The sequence below is a fragment of the Dromiciops gliroides genome, chromosome 1 (assembly GCF_019393635.1).
Source record: "Dromiciops gliroides isolate mDroGli1 chromosome 1, mDroGli1.pri, whole genome shotgun sequence".
Taxonomy (NCBI): Eukaryota; Metazoa; Chordata; class Mammalia; order Microbiotheria; family Microbiotheriidae; genus Dromiciops; species Dromiciops gliroides.
The window spans coordinates 32,395,042-32,419,768 of NC_057861.1; the positions used below are offsets into that span (position 1 = coordinate 32,395,042).

General features: G+C 43.5%; 1 protein-coding gene across 6 annotated transcripts in view; it reads right to left on the reverse strand.

Moving 5' to 3' along the window:
• The window catches only part of PITPNM2 (phosphatidylinositol transfer protein membrane associated 2), a 284,066-nt gene that overhangs the window by 75,492 nt on the left and 183,847 nt on the right, over positions 1–24,727 (reverse strand). For all 6 annotated transcript variants that reach the window (XM_043978373.1, XM_043978374.1, XM_043978369.1 and 3 more), the window contains one exon: positions 23,176–23,349. In XM_043978373.1, the coding sequence (XP_043834308.1) occupies positions 23,176–23,253 (78 nt within the window). In that variant the 5' untranslated portion in view covers positions 23,254–23,349. The remainder of the gene's footprint in view (positions 1–23,175; positions 23,350–24,727) is intronic.

Consider the following 24,727-nt stretch of genomic DNA (forward strand, 5'->3'; position numbering starts at 1 on the left):
TTAATAGGCAATACAGATATGTTAGTTGAGATTTACAATGGCCAAAATTTTTCTGGGGTTTGGAGTCAACTATCATGTATTCATTATATGTATGAAACTCCAGAATGTGATTATCCTTAATTTATAAATGTAGGATAAATAAAATGTCCTTGTATGTGTTCATTAACTGTTCTTGGAACATGAACGAAATAATAATATCCTAGCCCTAAGTTGTGATTAGTGAATTTTTGCTAACTGAGGTGAAATCTGTGATTTGATATAGTTCTGTTATGATTTCAGGTATGATTGGCTGAATTGTCATAAAGCCTATAGTCCGTTATTCAAGGGGAATGCCATGTGCTGCCCAAAAAGGGAGCACAGTCTGAGAACTGCTACAAGTGAATGTCTGTGTCTAGGAAAGTTGAGGGTACAACTCTACATAGACAAAGATAGGGTCCTCTTGATTCAGTTTCCCCATTGTGCCATTTCCTTTCTGAACAGGAAATTTTCCTACCTGGTTAATTCTGAGCCTGGCTTTTTATACCTTGTGAATATCGTGGGACTTCGCTACACGGTTGGCTAGCAAATATGACTCATGCTTAAAATAAAATAGAGCTAAGGGAGTTTTCCCCCTGTTATGACTTATATCAGGTCAGTCTGTACCCTTGAGGTGCCAGTCTTGGTATCATCATAACCATGTTCATCCTTTTCCTTTCATAGCAAATTTCTATAATCAGGGAAGGTATCTTTGAGTTACTATAATAGGATATTATGAAACATCTTACTGTTTTAAATCTGAATTTGTAGTCCATTCCATATCCCAAGCAACTAAGTAGACTTCTGGGGCTTGTCATCCACTTGCTAATAGTTACATATTAATGTATGAGATTAGGTCCTTGAAATATCTCACTTTTCCAGGAAGAGATGGGCTTAATATCCTCAAAAGAAGAGAATAAGACAGAAATGTAAAAGTTTTCTAATTAAGTGGAGTAGTGAACTTGAGAAAGAAACAGATCAGACTTTCCTCTAAGAACTATATATATGGGGGCAGCTAGGTGGTGCAGTGGATAGAGCACCGGCCCTGGAGTCAGGAGGACCTGAGTTCAAATCCGGCCTCAGACACTTGACACTTACTAGCTGTGTGACCCTGGGCAAGTCACTTAACCCTCACTGCCCCACCAAAAAAAAAAAAAAAACTCCTTTAAAAAAAAAAAAAAAGAACTATATATATATGACTTGCTTCCAAATGTGATATACAGGCCTTGAGTATGTTTAAGTAACAAGTTCTCAAAATTGGATTAAGGATTTTACATATAAAATTTCATTGATAATTGTAAAGAAAATGAAATTATTTTCCTATCTCTGTCTGGTAACATTTAGAGAAAAAAAGGTTCATTTTTCAAGTCAGGCCCTCATGTATCCATCTTCCTTTTTAAGATTCTTCTTTCAGCCTGTTAATGATATTATCTATATCAGATACAGGGTTCAGATAAAGATAGAAAGAGCAAATGGTATATAAAAACTTAAATTCTCTCAAGTTTCAAGGGAATTTTTGATATTTTTCTTATAGCTCTGTTAACAGAATCAGAACCTTAAGTTTTTGAGTTGGTTTTCAAGTCATAAACTAGATATTGGAAAACCAAATTTAGGAGGCTGTAGTAACTTGTCTTGAGTCTTGTTATGGGCAGCTGTTAGAAGAATTGCCTAGGAATTCCTGCTAGTGACCTGGAACTCAAGAAGCAGATCTACTAGAAAGAGCCCAATCAGAGCTGCCCTGGGACTGAGACCTATTCCAGAATATTAAAAGAAAGATGTTTCTAGGGGCCAGACAGCTAGCTACCTGGGACCAAACAGACTCAAGATGAAATGTGCTGATTCATTGGTCATTGGGAATGGGTTACCAGGTTACCAGAAGACTTAAATGATAGTTAATGTTATTGTATTGTTTTATGGTGCTTATGTTTGTTGAGTTTTCTTGGTTACCTTGGTGACATATAAATCTCCCCTCTCAAATTAGTGGAAGAGCCAAAACAGAGAAAGAAAATTATAGACCAATTTCCCTAATGAATATTGATGCAAAAATTTTAAATAAAATACTAGCAAAGAGATTAGAGACATATGTCACCAGGATCATACACTATGACCAGGTAGGGTTTATAACAGGAATGCAGGGCTGGTTCAATATAAGAAAAATTATCAGCATAATTGACCATAATAATAATAAAATAAACAGAAATCATATGATTATCTCAATAGATGCAGAAAAAGTCTTTGACAAAATACAGCACCCATTCCTATTAAAAACATTAGCGAATATAGGAATAAATGGAGCTTACCTTAAAATAAGGAATATTTATCTAAAACCATCAGTGAACATTATCTGTTCACTACAAGGCTACAAGCCTTCCCAATACAATCAAAGGTGAAGCAAGGATGCCCATTATCACCTCTATTATTTAATATTGTACTAGAAATGTTAGCTATATCAATAAGAGAAGAAAAATAAGTTAAAGGAATTAGAACAGGCAATAAGGAAACAAAACTATCATTCCTTGTAGATGATATGATGTTATACTTAGAAAATCCTAGAGAATCAACTAAAAAACTACTAGAAATTATTAACAACTTTAGCAAAGTGGCAGGATACAAAATAAATCCACATAATCATCAGCATTTCTATATATTACCAACAAAGTCCAGCAACAACAGATATGAAGAGAAATTCCATTTAAAATAACTGTGGACAATACAAAATACTTGGAAGTCTACCTGACAAAGCAAACCCAGGCACTATATGAACACAACTATAAAACACTTCACACAAATAAAGTCAGATCTAAACAATTAGGAAAATGTTAATTGCTCATGGGTAGGCCAAGCCAATATAATAAAAATGACAAAACTAGCTAAGTTAATTATTTTAGTGTCATACCAATCAAATTATCAAAAATATTTTATATATTTAGAAAAAATAATAACAAAATTCATCTGGAAGAACAAAAGCTCAAGGACATCAAGGGAATCAATGAAAAAAATATATAAAAGAAAGTAGTTTAGTAGTACCAGGTCTCAAACTGTATTATAAAGTAATAATTATCAAAACAATCTGGCACTGGCTAAGAAATAGAGAGATGGATCAGTGGAATAGAATAGGTATGAATTACACTATAGTAAATGGCTATGGTAATCTAGTATATGATAGACCCAAAGATCCAAATTTTTGGAACGAAAACACATTATTTCACAAAAACTGTTGGGAAAACTGGAAAATAGTATGACAGAAACTAAGTATAGATCAACATCTCACACCATATACTAAAATAGGGTCAAAATGGGTACATGAGTTACACCTAAAGGGTGATACTGTAAGCAAATTAAGAGAGCATGGAATAGTTTATCTGTAAGATTTATGGACAGGGGAAGAATTTAGGATAAAAGAAGATAATAGAGAGAAATACAAAATGTAAAATAGATATTTTTGATTATATAAAATGAAAAAGCTTTTGCACAAACAAAACTAATGTAACCAAGATTATAAAGAAAGAAGAAATCTGGGAATTTCTGAAACAAATATCACTGTTAAAGACCTCATTTCCCAAATATATAGAGAACTAAGTCAAATTTATAAAAACACAAGTCATTCTCCAATTGATATATGGTCAAAGGTTATGAACAGGCAGTTTCCAGACAAAGAAATCAAAGCTATCTATAGTCATATGAAAAAATGTTCTAAATAAATATTGATCAGAGAAATACAAATTAAAACAACTCTGAGGCATCACCTCACACCTGTCAGAGTGGCAAATATAACAAAAAAGGAAAATGATGGATGCTGGAGGGCATGTGGGAAAACTGGGATGCTAATCTACTACTGGTGGAGTTGTGAACTGATCCAACCATTCTGGAGAGCAATTTGGAATATGCCTAAAGGGCTATAAAACTGTGCATACCTTTTGATCCAGCAATACCACTGCTAGATTTATATCCCAAAGACATTCCAAAAAAGAGAAAAAAGATCTATTTGTACAAAAATATTTATAACAGCTCTTTTCGTGGTGGCTAAGAATTGGAAATCAAAGGAATGCCCATCAATTGGGGAATGGCTAAATAAGCTGTGGTATATGATTGTGGTGGAATATTATTGTGCTATAAAAAATGACAAACAGGATTTCAGAAAGGCCTGGAAAGACTTATATAAAATGATGTCTAGTGAAGTGAGCAGGAGAATGTTGTACACAGTGAAAGCAATACTGTTTGATGAAGAACTGTGAATGATTTAACTATTCTCAGCAATACAATGATCCAAGACAATCCCAAAGGACTAATGATGAAGCATACTATCCAACTTCAAAGAAAGAACTGATATTGATTGAACACAGACTGAAGCATGCTAGTTTTCACTTTCTTTCATTTTTTTCTTTTATTCATTTTCTTATACAAAATGATTAATGTGGTAATGTTTTACATAACTGCACATGTATAACCTAAATCTGATTGCTTATTGCCTCTCAGGGAGGGAGGGAAGGAAGGATAGAATTTGGAACTCAAAACTTTAAATTAAAATTTTTATTATTATTTAGAAAAAAAGAAATTTGGCTCTTAAAAAAATTAGTCCATGATAAGCCCTCTAAGTAGTTTGATATATAGACTGACTTAGTTTACCTATAGGGTAAACTATTTAAACAAGGTTTGTCTCCTTAGGTCTTTGAAGTATGAGATTACAATTCTGCTTGTACTCATTGTGATTCTTCTCATGTGAGTAATTTGTTGCTTATCCCTAGGATATCCTTCTTCTGAAATAACTCCCACCCTCACCACCCTTTGCCTGAACTATTGCAACAGACTAAAGACACTTAACCCTTACTAGCTGTGTGACCCTGGGCAAGTCACTTAACCCCAATTGCCTCACCAACCCCCCCCCCAAAAAAAACCACACCAGACTATTGGTTGGTCTCCCCATCCTTGATTCACTCTTCCTAAAGCACCTCTCCCCTCATAAAATGGCAATGGCTCTCTATACCTCCAGGGTCCAATATAACACTCTTTGTTTGGCTTTTAAAGTCCTTCACAACCTGGCTGTTTACTCCCTTTCCCATCTCTGCATACTTTACTCATCTCCATTTATAATAAGATCCAGTAACACTGGCCTTCTAAAGCTGTTCCTCCCATTTGGCAATGCTTGGGTCTACACCATGTCTTTGCCCTGGCTGTCCCTCATGCCTGGAATGCTCTTCCTTCTCATCTCTGCCTCCTGGTTTCCATCACATCTCAGGTCAAACCACCTTCTATGAGAAGCCCTTTCTCTCAATGTTCAAATTTCCCCTCCAATTTATCCCATTTAGAGCTTGCTTGTATATTGTTGTGTACATGTCATCTCCCCCACTAGAATGTGAGTTCCTTGAGAGTAGGGACTGTCTTTTATCTCTCTCTCTCTCTCTCTGTATGCCCAGTGTGTGGCACAGTGCCTGGCATACAGGAGGTGCTTAATAAATGCTGGTTGACTTGCCTCGCCCAAGGAGGTGTATACATAAAGCAAGTGGAGAGAAGGGATGCTGGAATGACATGTGACATAGAGTGTCAGAGCCAGCAGAACATTTAGCAAGATCACCTATTACAACCCCTGCATAAGTGATTTATTCCAGGTCACACAGCTTGTAAGTTGAGGCAGAGGAGTAAATCAAGGCAGACAAGAAATGAATTGACTTGCCCACGGTCCCCCAACTAGTAAGGTTGAAGCAAGTAGGTGTCCAAGTGGATACAGTGCTGGGCTTGGAGTCAGGAAGACCTGAGTTCAAATCCAGCCTCAGACACAGGCTATGTGACCTTGGGTAAGTTGCTTAGCCTCTGTTAAATAATAATAATGCTGTGCATTTATTACTGCGATTGGTATTTCTTTTCTCCTTCCTGGGCTGTGGCCTCAGTTTTCTCAAACTGTAAAATGGAGATAACAGTATCTTCTTCCCAGGGTTGTTGTGAGGTTCAAATGAGATAAAATGTGTAAAGCCCTTAGCACAGTGCCAGGCACATAACATAGGAGGTATTCTATAAATGCTAGTTGCTGTTGTTATGATTATTGTTGTTGATGTTACAGAACTCAGGTCTTCCTGTCTCCAGGTCAGGGGCTCTATCACACCATTCAGCTGCCTGATTTATAGCCAGAGTACTGGCGCATTCATTATTTCTCCCTGTGCTCCCTGGAAGTCACCTCTGATACTCAGCTTGTGCCTAGTCAGCTTCTTCTAGCATTTGGTATCGAGCACACAGCAAGTGCTTAATAAATGCTTTCTCTATCTAAATCTCTGATTGTATGACCGCTGTATGCTCTGATCTGAGCTTGTATTCCCATTCTGCCACTTAAGACCTGGGTCACCTCAGGCAAGTTACTCAAACTCTGTTGGCCTCACTTTCTTAGTCTGTAAAGTAAGGGAGTTGGACAAGATATGCTCCCATGAGCCAAGGGTATATATCATGAGAAATGCTGTGCATTTATTACCACGATTGGTATTTCTTTTCTCCTTCCTGGGCTGTGGCCTCCATCAGGTTGGGGACCTGCATTCTCTGTAGCTGCCACAGCATAATCAATGTTTATCGGGTTTGAATCATCTGGGGGCTCATGACCCACATCGTACAACTTTTATTCGGTTCCTTACTTCCCCCCGCCTTCCGCCCCCACCTTTCCCAATTTTGCCATGTGTACCCTCCCGGGCACCTCCATCCATAACCCCATCGGGATATAAAAAGCATTGGCCTATTCAGTCCCGCTCTGGCTAGGGCATGAGTCAGCCTCTGGGTTGTGTGAGCGGCTCCTTCTCCATCATCAGATCTGACATCTAATTCATTACAAGCTGGAAGCACTCAGCGCTGGGGAGAGGGAGGGCTGCCTGGGATGTGGCCCTGCTCCCTGGCAAGGGAGCCTCCCAACCTCAACACCTCAGTAGGCCATCTTGCACCCCTTCCCCCTAACCAAGTTCCCCTTCCTTGAGGACACAGTGAACATAACCACCTTCCCAGCTGCAATCCCAGCGCTACTCTGAACTGTACTTGCCTAATTATACACCTCAAAGGTGTTAATTAGCTTGATCCTGGAGAGATTTTGACTGCTCCTGACTACCTATGTGACCTCTGCTAAGTCACTCGACCTCTGTGGGCCTCGATTTCCTTTTCTATAAAATGAAGAACATGGACTAGGTGGCCCCTAAGATACCTTTTTAGCTCCGACATTCTGTGATTCCTGCCCAGGAAAGGGGCAGGGGGTTGGGGGAGGCTGAGGAGTGGGTCAGAGGCTGGCAGCGCTCAGTGTTCCAATGGGTAGCCGAGGGCTGATAGACCTAGGGGCTGCTTCTGGAACGACTCAGAAATTTCAAGAGTAGGCTAGAACTGTTGCTTAATTGGCACCGGAATTCTCCAGCTGGTCTGGGCCACAGAGACTGGGCACCTGGGGCTTAGGGAACAGTAGGAAGGCTCGTGTATAAAGCTGTCAGCACAGAGGGCCTGATGGGAAAACTGAAGTCACAGCCACAGCAGGTACTGAATTCTGGAATGTAGGAGCCAGAAGGGGCCTTGGAGCCCAGAAGAGAGCTGGGAGGGGCCGCAGAACACAGAATGTCAGAAATGACAGGGCCCTCAGAGCACAGACTACAGAGGCTGGGAGGGGGCCTATAACAGCCTATTAGAGCTGGGAGGGGCTTGAGGACAGAGCATGTCAGACCAGGAAGCCCAGCTCCGGGCCTCTGGTTTAGCCTTTCTTCCTGATTCCTTTAGAATAGGAAGAAGTGTGTGCGTGTAAGGGGTATCACATGAAATCTCCATTCACGGCTGCCCAGCCTCAGAAGGGATGAGGACCGAAGGGCAGTTTCACAGTCCCTTTGATGCTGTCCTTAACCCACTTAACAGAAGTCCTATCTTGCACATACCAGGCACCTTAAAGAGGACAAAAACCCATATTTTCTCCTGCCAAACCAGGGCCGTGATGGGCAACTGAGCTAAAGATGAGAGACAAGAGGGAAATGTTTCTAGGTTTTCCCCAAACCCCTTCTGGAGAAATCTTGTTTCTGTGACCTTAAAAGAGATTTTTCAAGTCCCCCTCCCCCTGCTCCACTTGGGTCCTTCATTCCCAAGAGGCTCAGGTTTCTGCTTATCATGTTATAGATACTGGGGACTTTAAGCTACAGCATCTGTTTCCATGGCAACATGACGGCATCAGCAATCGAATGGGTTTAAGCTGAGGCCATCCTCGGTCAGCTTCCCATGGTGCAGGTGTTCGAGGGAATATACGCACAGGCACACACAGATACACAGTCACCCATCACTGTGGTGCTATTCCCATCCCCCCGACCCCTGCCTCCTCTCCCCTAGGAAAGGGCACACCCTTTGAGCCGAATGTAGATAACTTCATCCTAAGGCTCAGAGAAGGAAGGAGACAGGTCCAGCAATACTGGGGAGCACCTTTTGTGGCCCTTCCCCCACTTAAAGGGAGGGTAGAGATCTCCCTAGACTGGGAATTAGGGTCATTGAGCTGGAAGGACCCCGGGAGGTCATCGAATCCAACTCTCTTCTTTTACAAATGCGGTTCAGAGACGTTAAGAGATTTAGGATTATGGGACCACAGATTTAAAGGGAAGGAGGCTCAGAGGTCATTGCATCCAACCCTTTTCTCTTACAGATGAGGGAACTGAAGCCCAGAGACATAAATCAATTTGCTCAAGGTCACACAGACTGGGAGTGGAAGAGCCAGGATGTGACTCTGTATGTGTGTATGTGTGTGTGTGTGGGGGGGGGGAATTGGGATTAAGTGACTTGCCCAGGGTCACACAGGTAGTAAGTGTCAAGTGTCTGAGGCCGGATTTGAACTCATGTCCTCCTGATTCCAGGGCCGGTGCTCTGTCCACTGCGCCACCTAGCTGCCCCCAGGATGTGACTCTTAATCCAGCTCTCTTTTCACTATACCATGCTATTAAGTTAGCTGTGGCAAACTTGCACAAGCTTCTTCTCCCTTTAGGTCTCTATTTTTCCCGTCTGCAGCTGGGTGGTGCAGTAGAGAGTCAAGAAGACCTGAGTTCAAATCTGGCTTCAGACACAAGCTACATGATTCTGGACAAGTCACTTCACCTCTGCCTGGCTCAGTTTCCTGACAATAATAACAACCCACCTGCCAAAGTTGTTGTGAGGATCAAATGAGATAATATTTGTAAAATGCTAAGCACAGAGCCTGGTACAAAGTAGGCATTATATAAATGTTAGCTATTATTATCTGTAAAATGAGAAAGCTATCATTATACCAAGATATTGATGGAAGCCTTTCTGGAGGTGGCCCCAAACTGGAAAACAAAGCAGGGACCACCACTGACTGACAGCAGAAATGGAGCATGAATATAATGAATTATTATTGTAATATAAAAAATGATAACATGAGGGAGTCAGAAAAATGGGAAGACTTGTATGAATAGATGCGGAGTAAATAAGATCAGGAGGAGAACAACAGACATGATGTATAAAATAACAAATGAAAGCCACTAAACTCAGATTAATTTCAATGACCAATATTGGTTCATGGGATAAAGAAGCAGAAGGGACCTCAGAGAACATCGGGTCCAACCCCTTCCTTTGCCCAAGGTCACACAAGCAGACAGGACCCCAGGGCCTTTGGGGGTGGGGTGTCCTCAATCCTGAGATCTTGTCATTATTCTACAACATCTTCCTTAGTGGAAATGGTGCTGGAGTGCAGATGATGAGAAACATATCTCCACTCTCCATAGAAAGGTAATAAACCTTTATTTTTTAAAGTGGGAGGGGGTTGGAGGATTGAGGTCCTTTCAAACTCTCCAGTTCAATGAACATAAGAGTTCAGCTGATGTTCTCTCAAGATGTCAGCCAGTCCCTGGATTGGGAGGTGCTCTATGGAAGGGCTGATGCCCTCAACGGACCCAATTATTTCTCTGGCTTGGATAGCTGGGAGATGGGGCTGTCAATGGGGCAGTGACTAAGTCAGACAGGACACTGACTGCAAAGTCAGCCAGGCCCCTCCTAGGGAGATCAGGATACAGGCAGAGTCCAGAGACTCAGGACCACAGAGAAAGGAGACTGTCTCAGGGAGATATTTCTGATAGTGATGGTAAGGATTATCAGTGGACAATAAGGATGGGATCATGTCTATAAATCACTTTAAGCATTTCTCTTGACAAAGGGCACTGAACCATGATAGATCAAGTCCTCTTACCCAGCCCTACCTTCTCCCTCCCATTTCCATCACTGATGACAGTCACTGGTAAACAGACAAGCAGCTCCAGGGCCCAGTCCCTGGGAACAGTCACACCAGCAAAGCCCACCCAAGTTGGTCAACCAGAGGTGGCCAAATCCCTCTGAACTCTGCAGGGGTCTGGCCACTGCCCAGCACCAGGGACAGGTCTCCCCATATCTGAATCTACCCTACATGGACCAAAGGGTTGAGACCAGCACTGGGACACCCTCCTACTCTTTGGGCAGTTATTACCCAGTTACCATTTTTAGGGGCCAGAAATTGGTAATGAGATTGAAACAAGTTATTCTTAAAGGAAGGGGGAAAGTTGGAGTCTCCCCATGGAGACATGGGAAACACTCCAAGAGAAGGCTTGTGGCCAGCAGGAAGAATGTGAGTTGGAAGAGGAGGTGTGTGGAAAAGGGTCCATCTTTAGCCAAGAGACATTGTTCCTTGGTTCCCATAGGGATGGAAACTCTCCCACCAGACTTCGCTTACAAGGGAAGCCAGAGCCCGAGAGGAACTCAGGGTGGATGGAAGATGATACAAGCTCTTTAAGGCCAAGGCCACTGATGACTTTTGACTTTGTAACTCACTTCCACGTCAGTTATTATCAACAATACTTAACGACAGTATGTCTTTAGTATGGGGGAGAAGATAGAGTCATGGATTTGGAATCTGGAAGACCTGGGTTCAAATCCCACTTCAGACACTTCGCTAAGCCTTGTGACCTGGGGCAAATCACTGGTTTTCTCTGTGAAATGAAGGAGCTAGACTAGATAGATGGCCTTAAAGGTTCCCTAGACCCCAGATTTATAATAATATGAAATAAGGGTTCTAGTCTTCCTCCGCCTTCAAAGCCTCCAACTTGCAATGCTCCCTCTTACCTGAAGCCTTCCCTGATTCACTGAGTACCTACTATGCGTGGGCAGATATAAAGATGAAGACCAGTCTCTGCCTTTAAGGAGCTAACATTCTACAGGGGTGGGGGGGGAGGGGGGAATCAGAACTTATACAGATAAGAAAAAACAAAATAAGACAAAGTCTTTTCAGAGTCATAATGTTAACAACTGTAGGGTAGGGGAAGGATGGGGAGAGGACTTGAGCAGGAGGAAGCATCTGAGTTGTGCTCTGAATGAAGCTACAGTGGTAGGGGCTTCTTTTCCACACTTATCTCATTCTCCTTAGGGCAGCTACATGGCACAGTGGATAGAGCACTGGGCCTGGAGTCAAGAAGACTCAGACACTTACTAGCTGTGTGACCCTGGGCAAGTCACTTAACCCTCTTTGCCTCGGTTTCCTCATCTATAAAATGAGCCAGAGAAGGAAATGGCCAAGAAAACCCCAAATGGGGTCACCAAGGCTTGGACCCAACAGCATTACTCCTAATATCACAGTTATTTGTGGGGTTTTTTAATTTTTTTTTTTGGTGAGGCAATTAGGGTTAAGTGACTTGCCCAGGGTCACACAGCTAGTAAGTGTTAAGTGTCTGCGGCTGGATATGAACTCAGGTCTTCCTGACTCCAGGGCCGGTGCTCTATCCACTGCGCCACCTAGCTGCCCCAATCGCAATTATTTGTACTTGGTCCTCCTTTCTTTCCCCATTATAATCTCCTTGAAGGCAGGACTGAAATTCTACCTATCCAGCATAGAGAAGTTGCTTTAACAGATGTGGATTTGAGATAGTCTTGACAAGGCTAGACCTGAGGGAGTTCACTAACAGAGAGGGGAAGTGATTTCCCAAAGATTACTCAGTGGTCCAGGCCCAGAAATGCAGCTGAAGCCCAAGGTTGGGAACTCCCAGTTCCAGGTGCTGTCTGCTACTGCAAAATAGGGCTAAGAAGGGAGGTAGCTCTATCACGGCTGAGCCCTGGAGAAGGCGTCAAAGCAAAGCTCCCCCATTTCCAATGCTTTTGATGAAATAGAAATGGACCAGGAGGCATGATTCAATCAGAGAGGGTCAAAGGGATCAGCCAGCACCAAAGCATGAAGAATGAATGGGGAACTTGATTAGACTATAAATGTAAACTAGGGTTGAAACCAAAATGCCCCAGAATGGTAAGATTGCCACTTCCTCCATGCTCATCTCCTCCCTTTCTCCCTACGCTTGCCTCTTCTTTTCCCCTCAATGCTCCGCTCTTCCCTGCTTCCTGTGACCCACCCTCTCCTCCTTTCTGCTACTCCCTCCTCCATCCTTCCTTCTTTCCCTTCACTCGTTTTCCTCTCCTTCTCCCTCTCTCCTCCCTCCCTATTCTTTCCTCCTCTTTTCTCCCCCATCCTTTCTTCACTCCCTCTCCAATCTCTCCTCTCCTCCCTCTTCTTCACTCCCTCTCCCTTCTATTCTGCCTCTCTCCAGCTTCATCCTCTTTCTCCCATCAATTCTTCTGCACTTCTCTCCAATGCATCCACCCACCCATCCCTCCCCTTCTATTTATTCTCTCCTCCATTCCCCTCTATCCTTTGCTCTTCCCTTTCTCCTGGCCCAATCTCTGCAATTCATTGTAAAACTGAAATCATTATCATTTCTCCCAAATCCTTCTCTCTTCTTTCCTTCCCTATTACTTCCAAAGGGCGCCAGGATCTTCCCAGTCTCGGAAGGTAGCAACCTACATGCTGTCCTCAGCTCCCTGAGAAGGCATCTGGAATCAATGCATCCATTTCCTTTCCCCTCTCTCTCCCTCTCTCTTCTTCATTTGCTTTTTTTTTTTTTTTAAGTGAGGCAATTGGGGTTAAGTGACTTGCCCAGGGTCACACAGCTAGTAAGTGTTAAGTGTCTGAGGCTGGATTTGAACTCAGGTCCTCCTGAATCCAGGGCCGGTGCTCTAACCACTGCACCACCTAGCTGCCCCTCTCTCTCTTCTTTAGCTCTTTACACAGTCTGGCTTCTGACTCTGTGTCCAAGACTGCTCTCTCCAGCATTACTCAAAAATCTCTTGGTTGTCAAATGAATGGCCTTTGTTCAATTCTCAAACTTCTTAACCTCTCTGAAGCCTCTGACAGTGCTGGTCACCCTTTTCTCTCTAGACTTCCTTGACATTTCTCAAATCCTAGTTCTCCTCCTACCTGTCTGACTGCTCATTTCCTGTGTCCTTGGCTGGATCTCTGTCTAGGCCAGGCCAGCTAAAGGCAGGTGTCCCCCAGGGCTCTGTCCCTCTTTACTACTGCACTTACTGACCTCCTCTGGTTTCAATTATCTCTACACTGATGATTTCCAGGTCAATTTATCCAGTCCTAACCTCTCTCCTGGCTTCCAAACTTACATCGCCACCTGTCTATTAGAAATCTCCAAGCCTAAATCCTGTAGCCAGCTTAAACTCAATATGCTCATTATCTTTCCCCTCAACATCATCCTTGACTCCTTACTCTCTCTCCCTCCCCGTAGCCATACTGCTGCCAAATTCTGTCAATTCTACCTTTTGTACATCTCTCGTATATACCCCTACTCTCCTCTAACAACTAACAAATCCCAATGCAGTCCATGTCTTCTTTTGGAATTGCTTTAATTGTTGGGAGGTTTTCCACACATGCAGCTAAAATCTGCTTGCCTCCAACGTTCACCCCATGGGTCCTAGTTCTTCGCCAACCAAAATAATCAGAGTAGTGTGGTTTAGTGGGAAGAGGTCAGGACTTGTCCTCAACAGGGACCTGGATTCAAATCCAGGCTCAAGCACTTACTAGCCATATGAACCTAGGCAAGTTACTTCTCCTCTTTTAGGCTTCAGTTGCTTCAACTATAAAATGGGGATAATAATGCCTGAAGTACCTACCTCAAAGAGCTGTTGGGAGGATCCTATGCAATTTATATATCTAAAGCCTTCTGCAAACATTAAGGCACTATATAAATTATAGCACTCATTGTTCAGCAATTAAGTCCAGTCCTTCCACAAAACCACCTGATAACTTTTTTTTGGGGGGGGGGCAGGGCAATGACAGTTAAGTGACTTGCTCAGGGTCACATAGCTAGTTAAGTGTCAAGTATCCGAGGCTGGATTTGAACTCAGGTCCTCCAGAATCCAAGGCCAGTGCTTTATCTACTGCACCACCTAGCTGCCTGATAATTATTTTTTAAAAGCCATCAAGTCCATACCTTAGGCTAATCATATCCAGTTCTTTAAAATGAGCCGTTCATGACTGTTTTTGAGCCCCCATCAGGTATGGATGAATTGATACAAATTCATCTATTGATAAGAAAGCCAACTCAAAGAAGACAGTTGACTGATGATGGGCCAATATGCTATAATAGGGGGTGGGGGAGGGGCAAGGGCAGGGATAGTATGAAGACCTGGGCTCTACCTCAGAGTCTAGGTGCAGCTAGGTGGCACAGTGGATAGAGTACTGGTCCTGGAGTCAGGAGGATCTGAGTTCAAATCCTGCCTCAGACACTTGACACTTACTAGCTGTGACCCTGGGCAAGTCACTTAACCTCGATTGCCTCAAACATCTGAGGCTGTCTCCAGCTATCCTGATGTATATCTTGCCAAGGGACCCAAATGGCTCTGGAGGAGACAGTGAGGCTGGTGACTTTGCACAGCCCTCCCTCACTTAAATCCAATTCACTTCAAGTTACGATATTACCTCCTGATGTCACGGTCCTCTTCAAGAACGAAGGACAAACAACGACAACAACCGCAGAGTCTCCTATTCACTAGAGCTGTGACTTTTAGATGAATCACTTTACCTCAGCTAGGAAGCTGAACAAACAGGGTAATTCCTGTACTGCCTCCTTCAGCAAGGCTACAGGATGTAGTGGAGAGAGTGCTAGGCTTAGAGCCAGAAAGACCTGGATTCAAATCCTGCCACTGAGACTTATTTCAATTCCACTGAACAACATTTATTAAACACCTAATATGTGCCAGGCACTGTTAAGTTTGGGGATACAAAGACAAAAGTAAAACCCTTTCTTCCCTCAGGATGCATATAATCTAATTCCAGTTTCCATGGTAGCCAGGGGGCACAGTGGATAGAGTGCTGGGCAAATTCAGGAAGACCTGAGTTTAAATCCAGCCTCAGAGACTTCCTAACTGTGTGACCCTGGGCAAATCACTCAACCTCTCTCAGACTCAGTTTACGCAACCACAAAATGAGGATAATAAAAGTATCTGCTTCCAAAGGTTTGGGGGAGTATCACGTGAGATATTTGTAAAATGCTTACCCCAGTGCCTGACACATTGCAGGTGTTCTGTGTGTGTGTGTGTGTGTGTGTGTGTGTATACACACACACACACGCACACACATACATACATACACATAAGTAAACACACACATATATAATGCTATAGTAGTATATCTGTAAAACTAGGATAATAATGCTTCCAGTATTTGCCTCACAACAACCCTGGGAGGCAGGGGCTATTATCCGCATTTTATAGATGCAGGTAGAGGTTAAGTGAGTGCCCCCCCCCATCACAAAGCTTGTAAATGTCTGAAACTGAATTTGAACTCAGATCTTCCTGATTCCAGAAATAGCCTTCTATCTGCTATGCTATCCAGCTGCTAGCCAGGTGTCAGCTATTATAACTATTAGCAGATGAGATGATGCCCATGAAAACACTTTGAGTAAAGAGTCATACTTTAGAGAAATTAGAAGCAGATCAAGTACCCTTCAAAGCATCCTAAAGGGTAAATTCTTAACAAAACAATGGGGAGAGGAAATCACAAAAGACAGTATTGGTAACTCTTGATTCCATACAACTAAAAAGATTTTTTTGCAGGAAAAAATTACTGCAAGTAGGATAAGAAGGGAAGTAGTTGAAAGGGAAAACATTTTGTATTAAATCTCTGATAAAGGTTTGATATATTTATATGCAAACAACAGATAGCTATATCTATAGATATAGATAGATATAGATAGGGTGTCCCAAAAAATGTTCTTGAAGTTTTAAGATTTAATAACTTCAAACTAACATAGCCAAGATTAAAAGGAAAGCTGAAAAGAAGGGAAAATTTTTATAGGCAGTTTCTCAGATAAAGGTCTCATTTCAAATATATAGAAAACTTTGTCAAATTTATAAAAATCTTAGTCATTCTCCAATTGAAAGATGGTCAAAGGATATAAATGGGCAGTTTTTGGAAAAAGAAATCAAAGCTACATATAGTCATGTGGAAAAAATCCTTTGGATTATTATTGATTAGAAAAATGCAAATGAAAACGACTCTGAGGTACCACCTCACACCCATCAGATTGGCTAAAATGAGAGAAGAGGAAAGAATAAACATTGGAGGGGATGTGGAAAAACTGGGACATGAATACACTGTTGGGAGAATTGTAAACTGATTCAACCATTTTGGAAAGCAATTTGGAATTATGCCCAAAGAGATATAAAACTGTATACCCTTTAACTCAATAATACAATACGTTTCCCTATATAGATTTGGGGGGAAGCGGGGCAATGAGGGTTAAGTGACTTGCCCAAGGTTACACAGCTAGTAAGTGTCAAGTATCTGAGGTCAAATTTGAACTCAGGTCCTCTTGAATCCAGGACCAGTGCTTTATCCACTGCGCCACCTAGCTGCCCCTCCAAAATGATCTTTATCAAATTTTGACCTTCTCTACTGCAGGTTTGGGAGGCAGAGAGGGAAATAACTCAGAACTTAAAATGTGACAAAAAATTAATTAAAACTTAAAAAAGATTTAATAACTTTAGAAATACAAATGCTACAAACTTACAAAAAGCAACAATGAAAGGTTAATTATTTGAAATTTTAAAATGTAGATATGGTTCTTATAACCAGTTTTGTGCTATGCATATATCTCTCTAGTCAATTTCTGAACTCAGTAAAAGTTTTCATCACCTGTACTCAGTAATTGAAAGCATGGAATTTATAACCATATAATTATCCAAAGAATGAGGTTTTGACGTAGGTGTGACATCTTTGATGTGACTCCACAAAAAAAGTCAAACAGACATAGATTGGGTGACTGAGATGGCTGAGCGAGAGGACCTCCTCTACTGGTCCACCAGCATGAGAATGTCACCCCAAAACTGACATCCATAATGCATAATGGCAGAATACTCTTTTTTCTTAAAGTTAAAGTGAAAAATCTATTATTAAAAATACACAAAAATAGGTAAGTGCAAAAGAAATGTAAATAATTAAACTTGCAAATTACATTTTTGGTAGGTTTGTAGCATTTATACTTCTGAAGTTATTAAAGCCTAAAACTTCACTAAGATTCTTGGGACACTCTGAGTATACGTGCATATATGTATGACCAAAGGCCAATCCTTAATAGTGGTTAAAAGATATGAACAATTCTTTAAAAAAAAAAAGAATTATAAATGAATAACAATGTGAAAGGGTACTCCAAATCACTAAGACAGATACAAACGGATACCAATGTAGATTTTCACTTCACACCCAGCAAATTGGCCAGGATGATAAACAATGGGAACAGACAATGTTGCAGGGGCTATGGCAAAATATGCACAATTATACATTGTTGATGGAGCAGTAAATTGGCCAGACACATAGTAGGTGTTTAAGAAATACCTATTCACTGATTAATCTGATGCTATAAAATTATAATGACCAAGCTTTGCCCTAAAAGAGAGATATGAGAAGGCAACACCCTCCCCTAATTTTTTTTTTTACAGAGGTGGTAGATTATGGGTAACAGAACATAGCATGTAGTTCCCCCTCCCTGTACCCCTCACCCCCTTAGGCATAGGTATCATGCCTATTTTATAGACATTTTATAGCCTTGGTTTTTCTGATTTCTAAGACCTCATGCCAGTTACTGTGCTAATGACCACTTGCTAAGTGCAAGGGAGAGAAAGCACCAGTGTCAAGTCCAGCCCACTCAGGTATTGCTAGGACAGGTCACATGGAACGAAGGTAGGCTATAAACAGCAGAGCAGTTGTTCCCCGTGGAAAAAGATGATATTGAAAGAGTCCTAAATCTAATCAAAGGCAGCAGGAAATACAATTCAGTGTCTCTAGGCAAGTCTTGGGTACACTGAGATGATGGCTCTAATGGGAAATTAGCCCATTAAGGGCTGGTATTTCAGTGCTGGTTAAAGGGGCAGAGCTGGGCGTGAGGAGCGAAGGACCCGAAGGCACCTCTCTCAGAGAGGCCAAGGCTAGAACACAATTCACAGCAGTGATAGCCAGGCCTAAGAAATTGGGCAGTTAGCCCCAGGCAGGAACATCACTCATGTGGCCAGGAGCTAATGACTCCCGTGGGCAGGGAGCAGGGAGAAGTGAATTTGGTTATGGCGAAGAATGAATGTTCAATGGGAGCTAACATCCCCTTGGACAGGGAGACGGTGGGCTGAATCACCTCATGACGAGAGTGCCTAAAGCTGAGCGGGGTGGTGGAGATCTGTAAACCTCGTGACTGCGGAGGCCGAGGCTAGTGGATTCCTGGAGTGGGGGGCTCTGAGATGCAGAAGGCTAAAGCCAAGTTGGGGTCTGCGCTAGGTCCAACACCAATATGATCCTCCCAGGAAGCCTAAGGTGGAGCAAACCAGCCCAGGTCAAAGGTCCTGTGCCAATTGGTCTGGTGACTGAGCCAATAAGTGGCAGCTATATTTCCTGTCTGGGCAAGATAGGGTCCACTCTCCAAAAAAGGTGTGTGTGTGTGTGTGTGTGTATGCCTGCTTATATAGGGAGTTAATGTCCCTAAGCATAGGGAGCCAACACTCCCACGTTCCCAGGGGCGCTGAATTTGCCCATGACCAAGAGATAATGTCCTCATGGCGGATGGTAGAAAGCTTAATATCACTATGGTGTGAGGCAAATGTCCCATGTTCCTTCAGCCCACAGCTAATGCTCCAATGGTACAGAGGTAAAATTTTCATAGGACAGGGAGTACAGGGATGTGGCTCTAGCTATGGGGGAAAGCTATTTCCACAGTGGAGAGCTCCCCAGGCTCCCCCCTTCCATTACAATGGGAACTTCCAGAAGGCAGGGACTGTGGTTCTTTGTATTCTCAGTAATTAGCCTAATGGTGGGTCAGAATAAGAACTTCTGGACTGGTTTTTGTTTTTTGTTTTTGTTTTTGTTTGGGGGGGGGAGTTGGGGGGCAATGAGGGTTAAGTGACTTGCCCAGGGTCACACAGCTAGTAAGTGTCAAGTGTCTGAGGCTGGATTTGAACTCAGGTCCTCCTGAATCCAGGGCTGGTGCTTTATCCACTGTGCACCTAGCTGCCCCCTGGACTGGTTTTGTTTTAATGTTTCTTTTCTATTTGGGGGGGGGTGATTTGGGGTTAAGTGACTTGCCCAGGGTCACACAGCTAGTAAGTCTGAGGTCGGATTTGTGGACTGATTTAGCATTTGCATTCGAGGACTGCTAATGTTCCCAGTATGAGCAGCAAGGGAAGCTGTGCCTGCCCACACAGGAGAGCTACCATTGCCATTCCCACCAAGGAGAGTCAACATTTGCATGCCTAAGTGGCTGACATTGCCATTGGCAGACAAAGGGGGAGCTGCATCTGCCCATCCTGGACAGTAAATGTCCCTAAGACACACACAGCATTCCCATGGCAGAGTGGCCCAGAGAAGAGGCATCACAGATAGCTCTTGGTGGAAAGTGACCTTGGGGGCCGTGGCTCCAAGGAGGATCTCTATGGATACTGGTGTCATTTGAATGCTGTCCCCTAAACAGGGAAAGTGGGGGCATGGCTAGCCCAGGACGCAGGAGAAATGTTGAGAGGCTTTGGGGACTTGCTGAGGCTTGCTGAGGTAGACCTTCCCATCCCCACTTCCCTGAGGCCCTTGCTGGTCAGAGCTCATGGGCTAGCACCCAGGAAGACAGCTGCGGGGAGCAGGTCTTCCTCCCCACTCCCTTCCCTTGTTCTTCTGAGCTGACCACATGTTGGCTCACTCCTCCAGGCTTCTCTGGGCTCTTCCCTGGGAGGGGGCTTCTAACCCTGGGTGCCAGCAGGGTGGGCTGAGGGCCCTGCACTTAGGAGCCAAGGGGCCCTACCAGGCTGGCCTCTGGCATGGGAGCAGTTAACTGAGTTTGTCATCAGAGGCACTGGACCCTCTGGCTGTCTCATTTCCCCTGCTCACTCTAATAATGAGATTTCCCGGTGGCTCTGGGAAAGGCAGAAGCGTGGGCGCCTCTGTCCGTAAGTGCCCTTGGTCAAAGGAACAGTATCCGACAGTGCCACAAACCCAGGAGTTGGAAGCTGCTTAGCACTCATCATTTTACAGAGGAAGAAAGTGAGGCCCAGAAAGGGAAGGGGACTGAGCCCTAAGGTCTGGGGAAATCAGAAACTTGCTTCACAGACTAAGGGACAGTCTGGCATAGTGGACAAAATGCTGGACTTGGGAGCCAGAAAGACCAGGGTTCAAAACCTGCCTAAGATATGTACCATGTGGCCCTGGCCCAGTCACTTCATCTCAGCTTCCTCGTCTGTAAAATGGGGTGGTGGTGGTGGTAGTGGTGGTCCCTCAGGGGGCTTTCACCCCTAATCCTATAATGCTATAAACAGTCACTTCCAGAGAGCAGGTTCTATTAGAGCTTGGGGAAAATTGAAATAGATGGCAAGGAGAGAAGGTTGTAGGAAGGGGGGGGGGGGAAGGGAGTAGATGGGAGGACTTTAGATCCAACTTAACTGGGGGTGTGACCTTGGGGAGGACACTTAACTGCCTGCAATACCCAGAGGCAGGGAAATGACGAGATGAACTCCCAAGGTCCCTTTCAGCTATAGGATCCCAGAGGAGTCTGGAGGTAGTGAATGCCCAGGCAGGAAAGAGGATGCATGTGGATGGCTGTTATGCTGAGAAGGAGCAGATGATTCTGTGCGGACCCAGAGGACACAGCCAGGAACAAAGGACAGCAATGGTCAAGGAGCAACTAACTGGGCTCCATGGAACAGGCTCTCCCTGGCTGGGGGGTGTTGTAGACCAGATTCTTAGCCAGGCAAGGCTAACAGTGAATGGACCATGGCAGGTGTAGTGGGATGTCAATATCCACAGTAAAGACACCAGCAAAGATGGTCAATGGCAGCACACCAAGCGGCAGGGATAGTGGTAGGATTTGAACCCAGACCTTCTGCTTCCAAAGCCTTCAATCCTTACAGTTCCCTTTGAGGAAGCAAGGGCTAATGGGAAAAGTGCTGGCCTTGAAGATAAGAGGCTGAGTCACAGAGTCTGGGAGTAATAGCTTCAATGGCTATCTTTGTGGCCACCCAGCTTCTGCCTTGATGTCCCCAAAGAAGGGGGAAGCCGACACCTCTTGAGGCAGCCCACTCCATCCTGGGACTACTCTCACTGTTAGGAGGTTCTACCCAACATTCAGCCTCAGGTGGCCACTTGGTGGCTTCTTCCATTCCTCCTCGTTTTGCCCCATGGGGACAAGCAACACAAGGCTCTTCCCTCTGCCCCAAGACAGTCCTTTACAGGTCTGGAGATAGCTAGCATGTACCCTCTGAGTCTTCTTCAAACATGTCTGGGCTCTTCAACTGAATTTGCACCCCACATCTGCCACTGACTCAATACAGGATTTAGGACAAGTTCTTAAGGGTAGAAGAAGAGCAAGGGCCCCAGAAACAGTCAGGAATCTTCAGCAAAAGAGGGTATTGTCTAGAGACGGAAGACCTGGATTTGAATCCCAGCTTGGTCACATGGGGCCTATGTGGCCTTGGATAAATTAATTATCTCGCTGGTCTCAGTTTCCTCAACAGCAAAATGAAGGGTTTAGACTAGATGACCCTTAAGGACTCTTCCAGTTCTAGACACAACATTGGAAACCCCAGGCAGGTCACTTCATCTCAAACATCTCTAAAATGGGGGCAGCTAGGTGGCGCAGTGGATAAAGCATTGACCTTGGATTCAGGAGGACCTGAGTTCAAATCCAGCCTCTGACACCTGACAGTTACTAGCTGTGTGACCCTGAGTAAGTCACTTAACCCTCATTGGCCTGCAAAAAAAAAAAATCTCTAAAATGGGCACAATAATGCCTGGTAGCAGCTGTTTCCCAGGGTGTTTGGGAGGATTGAATGATAATGTAAGAGCTTTGTAGACCTCAGAAAACCAGCTTTTAAAAATCCAGACCAATGAGCAGGAAGAGTTCAGAGAAACCTGGAGGGTCTTACGTGAGCTGATGATGAGTGAGATGAGCAGAACCAGAAGAACATTGTACACAGTATCATCAACATTGAGTGTTGACCTACTGTGATGGACTATATTCTTCTCACCAATGCAATGGTACAGAAGAGTTCCAGGGAACTCATGATAGAAGAGGATCTCCAAATCCAAGAAAAAAAAGAAAGAAAGAACTGTGGAGTATAGATGCTGATTGAACCATATTATTTCTTTTGTTTTGGGTGCTGTTGTTTTTTTTTTCTATTTTGAGGTTTTGCATCACTGCTCTGATTCTTTCTCTTGTAACAGGATTAATGCAGAAATAGGATTAATGTTATTATGTGTATATATATGTGTGTGTATATATATATCTATATGTATATGTATAGATATATATAGATATAACCTATATCAGATTACCTGCTGTCTAGGGGAGGGGGGAGGGAGGGGAGGGAGGGAGAAAAATCTGAAATTGTAAAGCATGTATAAACAAAAGTTGAGAACTATCTTTACATGTAACGGAAAAAATAAAATATCTCATAAAACAAACAAAAAAAAAATCCAGACCAGATTTCAATAGTGTAGGGAACTTGCAGTGAACAAACTTTCTCCACTCACGCAGAGCAGCACCCGCTATGCTTTGTAGTCATAGAGAGCTGGCCAGGCAGTGAGACAGTAACCGAGCTGCTCAAGTTCACTAAACCAGAATACATCAGAGGTGAATTTGAACCCATGGCTTTCCAATGCTAAGGCCAGCTCTTCATCTACTTCCATCTCTTATGGTCAGAGTCTTCATCTGACAAAAGGCAGCAATTCCTGCCCCCAGCGACCCCCAAGTACCCAGTGAGATAATGAGTCTTAGGTTGGGGATGAGCAGCATTCTTAGCTTTGAGAGGCTGACTCTGGCCCCTGGGGTGGGGGTCACCTACCTGTATCATGTACAGCTGGGCAATGCGATACTCCTCCACGCTCATCGGAAGAGGAATGCGGTATTCCTTTATTAGCATCTTGAAGTCCGAGCCTTCCCGTCTCAAGGGAACTGCAATCTGGGGACTTCTCGTGAAGACTCCTTAAAGATTCACGACAGAATTCATCGAGGACTCCTGAGCAGACGAGAGAAAGAGAGCCAGGATCACTTTCTGATTTGGGGGCAGGGGTGGGGGACAATGGTGGGTTGCAGTGGAAAAGCAACCCCAAGCAAGTCAATCAACCTCTTTGCATCACTCACTTTCCTCCAACAAAAGTGGAGACAAAACACTCTAATCCAACAAAAATGTATTAAGTACCTACTCTGTGTCAGTCATGGTGCTAGGAGCTAGGGAAGACAGTGTGGTATTAGTGGATAGGCAGTCCAAAAGTTTTGGGTTCAAGTCCAGCATTTTGATACATATACAGGATGTATGACCCTGAGCAACTCATTTAACTTCTGTTGCCCCAAGGCAACTCTCTAAGAGGGATGCGGGACACAAATTGGGTGCCAACCAGCATTGGAAGAGAGAGTTTCCTCACCTGGGAGTTCCCTGAACCAATGAAAATCCCGGGGCAGTTGTCCTAGGTGCTGGTTCAACAGATAAAATAAAGACTATTACATCTCCACATGGTGACTGGGAGAATGGTGAACCAGACCATTGTTTTCAATGATGTAGAGAACTTCCAAGGGAGGGAGCAATCTTTATTAATGTAGGCTGGCAGCCTACTGTCTTAGAGAGTTGCCTCAAGTATAGAAAAGTTATTTGAGTTGTCCAGGATCATAGAGCAGTGAATGTGAAGTAGATCTTGAACCCAAGTCTTCCTGAAGCAAAAAAAGCAAGTTTTGGGGCAGCTAGGTGGCACAGTGGATAAAGCACCGGCCCTGGATTCAGGAGGACCTGAGTTCAAATCTGGCCTCAGACACTTGACACTTACTAGCTGTGTGGCCCTGGCCAAATCACTTAACCCCAATTACCTCACCAAAAAAACCACAACAAAACCAAACCAAACCAAAACAAAACAAAACAAAACAAAAAGGCAAGTTTTCTAGCTACCAGCCATCCTCCAGGGAGGCTGGGAGAGGGAGGATGAAAACATGTAAATAGATAAGTATATGCACAATTAGTTGAAGAGAATCCCAACAGGAAGGGGAACCAGGAAAGAAGGTTGGATATGAACTGTACTTTGAAAGAAGGAAATTCTAAGATGTGCAGATAAAGGAGGGGCATTCCAGGCATGGGGACCAGCCTGGAAGGCAGAAGACAGAAAACCAAATTAGTTCAGGCAAACATCAAGGAACTAATCCTGGATGCCAGAACCTCAAAGCAACTGAGTCCAATTTCCATCTCACAGATGCCATCTATTAAACATTAGGTCTTCATGAGAAAGTCTAGGGGAGTGGTCTGACCTGACAGGAAGCTCTGAGCTCTGGGGAAGCAGACAAGTGGAAATCACTTGAAGAAAGATCAACAGATGCAGAAACAAAAGCAGTATTGTATTTGCTGCTCACTA